The following is a 7,946-nucleotide window of genomic DNA, read 5'->3' on the forward strand; positions in this document are numbered from 1 at the left end:
GAGGGTCAGAGAGAGAGGGAGTCACAGACTGAAGCAGGCTCCAGGCTCTGAGCTGGCAGTCAGCACAGAGCCCGACGCGGGGCTCGAACCCACGAACCGCGAGATCATGACCTAAGAGAAAGTCGGACACTTAACCGACTAAGCCACCCAGGCGCCCCAAGTTTGGTGTAATTTTGAAAGTTGTTAGAAAATCAGTTTAAATCAGTTGCGTGGATTACTAAAGATCTTGAAGATTCTCTTTGGAGTCTCTGGGAGCTTCTCTATTGTTCCCTTATTTTGTAACTTTTTCCTAATAACATAGAGTATTGAATTGTTATAACTAGTATTTCAAGCACAGTAAGCATTTTTTTAAATGTTTTTATATATTTCTGAGAGAGAGAGAGACAGTGTAAGCAGGGGAGGGTCAGACAGAGAGGGAGACACAGAATCCTAGACAGACTCCACGCTCTGAGCTGGCTGTCAGCACAGAGCCTGATGCAGGGTTCGAACCCACAAACTGGGAGATCATGACCTGAGCTTAAGTCCGATGCCCAACCAACTGAGCCACCCAGGTGCCCCCACAGTAAGCATTTTTGAAGATTTTTATCTGTTCGCTGAGAATGTAAACTTTACCTTATTTTTCTTTGTTTGTGGGGGAACCTTTAAATTCTATATGATAAATTCTGTTAAAGCTTTTTTTTTTAAACAATAGTTAAGTGTTCCTCTGGTTTTTCTCTCTCCTTATGAGCTAGCTGTAAGAAAATCAGTGGAAATGCTAGTAGTTTCTGATTGGAAGATCTGTGAGTCTTGTGTTTTTCTTTCCCATGTATAGATTATAACAAATTTTAATATAACTATCAGTTGATTGCTTTTCAGGTGCCAAGCACTGTTCCAAGTTCTGAGAATGAGATGGTCTAGTTAGTCTCTGTTCTCAAGGTGTGTGTTTCCTCTTGTTATTTAGGTATACTTCAGGTGGAGGTAGAATACCAATTTAATTTGCTTCCTGATAGTTAAACTGAACTTTAGTGATTAGGTAATCATATGGTAGAAATGTATCAATATCTGTTTTCTTGGCTCTTACCTATTTAGGATCAAACCTAAATATAACCTAATTTTAAAAGCTGAGATGGGAGATGAGTGAAGCAGTTGATAGTATCTATCTATCTACCTATCTATCTATCTATCTATCTATCTATCTATCTATCTATCTGTATTTTAATGAATGAATTTGACGGGGCACCTGGGTGGCTCAGTCAGTTAAGCGTCTGACTTGTGCTCAGGTCAGGACCTGAGCATGGTTTGTGAGTTTCAGCCCTACATCAGGCTCTGTGCTGACAGCTCAGAGCCTGGAGCCTGCTTTGCATTCTGTGTCTTCCTCTCTCTCTGCCTCTTGCCTGCTCACATTCTGTGTGTGTGTGTGTGTGTGTGTGTGTGTGTGTGTCTTAAAAATAAACAAGTGGGGTTGGGGGAGAGGCGAAAGGAGGTGATGGGCATGAAGGACGGCACTTGGTATAAGCACTGGGTGTTACATGGAAACCAACTTGAAAGAAAAAACATTAAACTATAAAAGAAAAAAACATTAAAAATTTTTTAAAAAAATGAATGACCTTGATTTACTTGCTTTTTTTTTTCATAAAATTTAAACTTTTAAAAATTTGTTGGTTTAAAGTGATTTCTACATACACTGTGGGGCTCAGAGTCATGACTCAATGAAGAGTTGCATGTTCTACCATCTGAGCCAGCCAGGTGCCCCCTGGATTTACTTGTATTATTAGGGAAAATCTAAAAACCTAATACTGAGGGGGGAAAAATCACTTGGCAAACTTATATATAGCAAATTTATCTATAAAAAATAGGGAACGCTTCATGATTTGCTTGTCATCCTTGCGCAGGAGCTATGCTAATTGCTCTTGTTTCAGTTTTAGTGTATGTGCTGCCAGAGGGAGCACACAAGCACACAAATGATAGGGCTTTGTGTACAGCTGACCTGGTAAATACAGTGGGGTGGGTTGGATTTTCTCAAGTGCTTCCCAGGTCAGAGTTTGTGTTTATGTGCTGGATGGTGAGAATTCATACCTTTGCTGGGACTCTTGTAATCTTGAGCCTTTTGACTCTTAAAATGATAAGAGGAGAACATGGGGTTAGGAGCAAAGGAGAAACTGCAGAGTTTTAGGTAAGTTACTGATAAGTGGGAAAGAACAACTCTAAATGTGAGAACGGTAACTCTATGAAAATAATTCTGATATTTGCCTAAAATGAAACTTGAGAGAATCAGATAATGGAAACTGGACAGCCCTTTAGGAAAAATAATTATTTTGGAGTAACTACCAGTAAGCAAATGGGTATTGGATATACATTTTAAAGAATGTGTTGAGAAAACATGGCTAATGGATTATTTCTAATGTACAAAAGATGGTATTCTATTTAAAGAATTTCTTGGGAGCCCTCTGAGGTAGATACTTGTTTTTGTGTTAAGACTAATCACCTGCTAGTTGACCTAAACTCTGTATGTACACTTACAGGTATACTTTTGGAGAAAATTCTCGGTGATATGTATACCCACAGAAGAGCCCAATGGGGATGAATACTTAGTTATTTAAAACTGTGCTGCTAATTCTTACTGTCAGGTGCTTGAATAAAATTTAGAATTTGCATATGTGTGCTTGGATGTGTGTAGTCTTACTTCCTTGGTTACCCAGGGTAAATAATTATATAATGTTGAGTAGTTTTTCTGCTACCTAAAGCAATATATAGCAATTGTGTAATCTGTGTATTACACATCTTAGTAGTTTATATTTTAAAGGCTTTTTATGGGAAATATAAAATTTATGTATACAGAACCAGAGATAGAATGTGTGTCTTTCAGCTTTACAAATTAATAACACATGAGTTACTATGAAAGAAATCCTAGGCTTAACATTTCATGTGCAAATTCTGAGACTTAAGGTGGTAGTTGAAAATTTTTTCTCTTAAATTGACATTCTATCTTACCGTCTCTGTGGTTATTGTCCCTGATGGTTGTGCTTTGCTTTGTGGTCTCATAAAAATAATTTGAAACTGCTTTTTTCTTCCTTCTTGGTTTATAAACAGGATGTACCTGAGGTGGGTTAACCTACATGTTCTTTATAGTTCCCTAAGGGAAAGGTGGTATCTGGAGTTTGTTCTCATGCTTTGAGGGGAATGCAGGAGACAAAGGACTTATGAATCTGATCTTGGGTTTTGCTGTGGTACTTAAAAATAAGTGGATTATTTGACCAGGAAGGGAAACTGCTAATTTTAGAAGTTAAGTAATTTAATTATTTCACTTGATATGTTAAGCCCAATTGTTAATCTTTTTTTTTTTTTTTTTTTTAAATACCTAATTGACTATAAATTCCTTTCCCTTCTAAGGGGGTGATTTTGTGTGTGGCACCTATGGTACAATCTCACATAATTAACATTTCTTCCCTTCCTGCCTCTAACAGCATTGAAGAAGGGATAGAAGAAGAGAGGATATATACATTAAATTTTTTTATGTTTCTTTATTTTTGAGAGAGAGACAGAGCTTGAGTACGGGAGGGGCAGAGAGAGATGGAGACATAGAATTTGAAGCAGGCTCCAGGCTCTGATCTGTCAGCACTCGAACCCACATACTGCGAGATCATGACCTGAGCCAAAGTCAGACACTCAACCGATTTAGCCATCCAGGCACCCTGAGGATATATGCATTATAGTAAACATTGTATATTATATATTATCAGTATTATGTGACCTACATATTTATATATGTGGGCATTTGAACTGAGGTCAGGGATTTTTTTTTTTGTATTGAGGTATGAAAATTTAATGAATCAGAGTGGTTAATAATAATTACACATACAGTGAGTTAAGCAATATCCAAACAGTTTACACATAGATAGTATACCAAAGAGTTTAATGGATGACACAAAGATTCATATATGTAAGATGCTGAGACATTTACAATTATATTTGGTGTCAGTAAAACTATCATAGTAACGAAGTATTTTGTATATATAACAAGTGAATGTAAAGAATGCTAAATAACTCTAATAGCAAGTTTGAGTAGGTGAGGAGACAAATCGACAGCATGTTTGATGAATAAAGGCAGAATGCACATTTTTTCTTTCTTTACTTTTTTTTTTTAACAAATATTTTATTGTCAAGTTAGTTTCCATATAACACCCAGTGCTCATCCCCACAAGTGCCCTCCTCCATGCCCCTCCCCCCCCCCCCCCCCCCTCCCATCAGTCCTCAGTTCATTCTCAGCATTCAAGAGTCTCTTTCTCAGCATTCAAGAGTCTCTCATGGTTTGCCTCTCTCCCTTTCCCCCACTATTTCCCCCCTTCTTCTCCCCCATGGTCCTCAGTTAAGTTCCTCGTAATCCTCATATACATGCAAACATACGGTAGTTGTCCTTCTCTGCCTGACTTGTTTCACTCAGCATAACACCCTCAAGTTCCATCCATGTGGCTACACATGGCCAGATTTCATTCTTTCTCATTGCCATGTAGTATTCCATCGTATAGATAAACCACATCTTCTTGATCTATTCATCTGTTGATGGACACTTAGGCTCTTTCCATGTTTTGGCTATTGTTGAGAGTCCTGCTGTGAACATTGGGGTACATGTCAGAATGTACATTTTCAAATGGCAGCCAAAATCACTTGGAAAGGCTTTAGGTCTAACAAAAATTCCATAAACTTTATGAAAGCGGGAATCTTAAATATATTTTTGAGCATTATGCAATGACACCAGAAACCATCAATTTAAGTGTAATCAAAAAGTAATATCTAGCTAAATGCATATTTCATTTAAGATCTTTTATTTTACTTTAACATTTTTAATATCTATTTAAAAATTTTTTTAAAATGTTTTTATTTCTGAGAGAGAGAGAGAGAGAGAGAGACAGCGTGAGCAGGGGAGGGTCAGAGAGAGAGGGAGACACAGAATCCGAAGCAGGTTCCAGACTCTGAGCTGTCAGCACAGATCCTGACATGGGGCCTGAACTCACAAACCATGAGATCATGACCTGAGCTGAAGTTTGGTGCTCAACTGACTGAGCCACACAGGCGCCCCAAGATCTTTTATATAACTACTAGCTAGAAAATTCAGACTTTTTTTTCTTTTTATTTTGAGTTAATTAACATACAGTAGTAAGGTCAGGGATTTTAATGTTTTTTGTACCATAAAGTCCTTTGGTAGCCTGAAACTTACTGATCTCTTAAGATGTTTTTCAGGGCATAAAATACATAGGATAATAGGAAATTAATTATTTTGAAATACATTTAGTAAAATGTTAAAACTCATAGTTACAATATGTACTTAACATAGTAAGTTCTAGCAACACACCTGAGTTTCACAATAATGGGTGTAGATGATAAAGGTCTGCAACAAGTTATAGTGATCTGAAAATATCTGATGCAGGTTAATGTCACAATTACAAGTAGTGTGATTATCCTGTACTTACATGCTGACATTCACAATTAAAGGAGTGCTAAATTTCATGGGATAGTGAAAAAATAAAAATGGTTTTTACTCCCCGCTTCACCTGTCCTGATTCCCTGAATCTATCTATAGATCCCTTGGCTGTGATCTCAGATTAAGAACATTTGTAGTATGGCTCTGTGTCCTGGTATGCTTAATTTGAGGCTAGAAGGTTTGAATTTAGAATATGTTTTTCACATATTATAGATACAATTTTAAAGCTTTAAAAAAAAAATATTTTTACAGAGAGAGTGCGAGCAGGAGAGGGGCAGAGAGAGAGTCACAGGATCTGAAATGGGCTCTGAGCTGACAGCAGGGAGCCCTATATGGGGCCTGAACGCAAAAACTGTGAGATCATGACCTGAGTCAGTCACTTAACCGACTGAGCCACCCAGGTGCCCCATAAATTAAAAAAAAAAAAAAATTTTTTTTTTAATGTTTGTTTATTCTTGAGAGAGACAGAGATGGAGCGCAAGCAGGGCAGAGGCAGAAAGAGAGGGAGACAAAGAATCTGAAGCAGGCTCTAGGCTCCGAGCTGTCAGCACAGAGCACAGGACAGAGTGCCATGCGGGGCTCAAGCTCCCCGCTGGGGCTCAGACTCCTCAATGGTGAGATCATGACATGAGCTGAAGTTGGAAACTGACTGAGCCAACCAGGCACCCCAGTGTGGCTTTTGAAATAAGCTTTAATAGTCCAATGATGCTGGATCTCCAAATGGTTTCAGTATACATCCTGTGATTAACTTTGACTCTTTTTCCTTCTTTGGCTGTGTTTTCTTATTACGTATTGGTTTGTAGTTAATGTAAATATTTGAAGTAATTTCAGAGCGTCCATGGTGGCTATTAATATCTTTGCTGTCATATTCTTTTTTCTTTTATAAAACGTTTTAATTCTTCTGCAGGATCCGGAAACTTCAGATAAGGAATATTCCACCTCACTTACAGTGGGAGGTAAGAATTTCTATATTTAAAGTTAAAATTTCTGTATTTAAGCTTATTGTTTTTAATTTTTCGAAGGATTTTTCTCCTTCTCCCAACATTGGGTTGTGCTAAAACACAAAAAATTCTGCTCTCTTGTCTATGTCTTACTTTGGGCTTTTCTCTGCAGGAGCAGAGTATCTCTTAAAAATCTGCTCTTTATAAAAAAAAAATTTGCTCTTTGATGTACTTTAATGGGGTAGTTTTCCTCACCCTGTCTTATCCTAACAGAATCTTGTTTGGAATCTTTCTGATGAGTTCATCAGTTATATTTAAATATGAAGTTCCCTCCTTGGCACAGGTTTTAAAGACACCTACTTGCTATTGATGCTCTATTTTAAAATGTGAACTCAGTTTTCTTTTGCTCAGATGGTGGCACTGTAGTATCTGTGTATAAACAAACTATTTAGCACAGTTGAATAGCCAGTGTCAGTAATTTCCAAAGCATAATGACGACCACATGGTGAGAATTTGAGATACCACTGGCTGAAGAAATATAAAAAAACGTCTTTTGACTTCCTGCTGATGGGACCTGAAAGTTTTTAAAACTACTTGGGAGAGATGGTGCAGGAAAAACTCCTTCGCTTTTATGTATCTCTTATATAAAAACCAGGAGTAACTAGCTCTGTGTGTTTCATACTTGTTTTCTAAAATGAAATTTGAAGAGTCAGTCACTAAACCAGAACCTTCACCAAAATGCAAAGGATGGTTGAAAAGTTTCTTTGGTGGTGAATTAAGGTGCCTTGGTCTGAGGTATGATTCACCCAACGTCTCACCCAGTTGGTAACAAATCATTTATTCTCATAATATTTTATACAGCATTTATTTTCAGAACAATGTTATTGAGTTTAAACTTTGCTGAAGGAGTTGTTTCTTTGGCATATACTGAACATTTTCCAATTTATGCAATGTATAGAAAGTATATCTTTGTAGATGGAAACAGTGACTTTTTAAGATTAAACCTAATGCACTTTCCTGTTTTAAATTAACGTTCATTTAGGAACTTGAGTAGCTTGGAGGATGGGTACCAAATCAAGTGTTGTGGTAATCAAGATTACTGAATGGAGCCCCTTATTTTAACATGGGCCATGTTAAATACAATTTTCTGTTGGAGAACTAAATCTAGTGTAGCTTTCGATGAAATCATCAAATGGTAGTAGCCAATTTTAAATAAGTGAATCTTTGGAGTACTAGCATATCAGCTACAGGCAAGTGGCAGTTCATTCAGAAGATCTCTTCAAATTTAGATTACAGTGACTTCTGAAGCATTGACTTCAGTGTATTTTTGGTGGCTTCTCAAGCTTTTAGTTGACTGTATTTCTCATTCTGGATAAAATTTAAATTATGAGAATAAATCTTTATTTGCCATGTCTAACTTTTTCTTTTATATTTCATTTTATCCTCCCTCTAATCCTTTGAGGTAAGGTGAAATTGGAGACGTTATCTCCGTTTTCAGATGTGCAAATATGGACACATAGGATTCAAAGAATTAAGTAGGAATGAAT

The 7,946-nt window shown here is 37.1% G+C and overlaps 1 protein-coding gene and 1 pseudogene across 1 annotated transcript in view; one reads left to right on the top strand and one right to left on the bottom strand.

Annotated features, from left to right (window-relative positions):
• Window positions 1–6,414, top strand: part of LOC120224788 (insulin-like growth factor 2 mRNA-binding protein 3) — a gene marked incomplete at its 3' end in the record, with an annotated part of 49,582 nt that extends 43,168 nt beyond the window's left edge. The window contains exon 3 of the mRNA XM_039223051.1: window positions 6,366–6,414. Coding sequence (XP_039078982.1) covers window positions 6,366–6,414 — 49 coding nt within the window. The remainder of the gene's footprint in view (window positions 1–6,365) is intronic.
• LOC120224791 lies at window positions 1,828–1,928 on the bottom strand (annotated as a pseudogene).
• Window positions 6,415–7,946: the final 1,532 nt, after the last annotated feature.

The sequence above is a fragment of the Hyaena hyaena genome, unplaced genomic scaffold, assembly GCF_003009895.1.
Source record: "Hyaena hyaena isolate Hyena2069 unplaced genomic scaffold, ASM300989v1 scaffold_1276, whole genome shotgun sequence".
Classification (NCBI taxonomy): domain Eukaryota; kingdom Metazoa; phylum Chordata; class Mammalia; order Carnivora; family Hyaenidae; genus Hyaena; species Hyaena hyaena.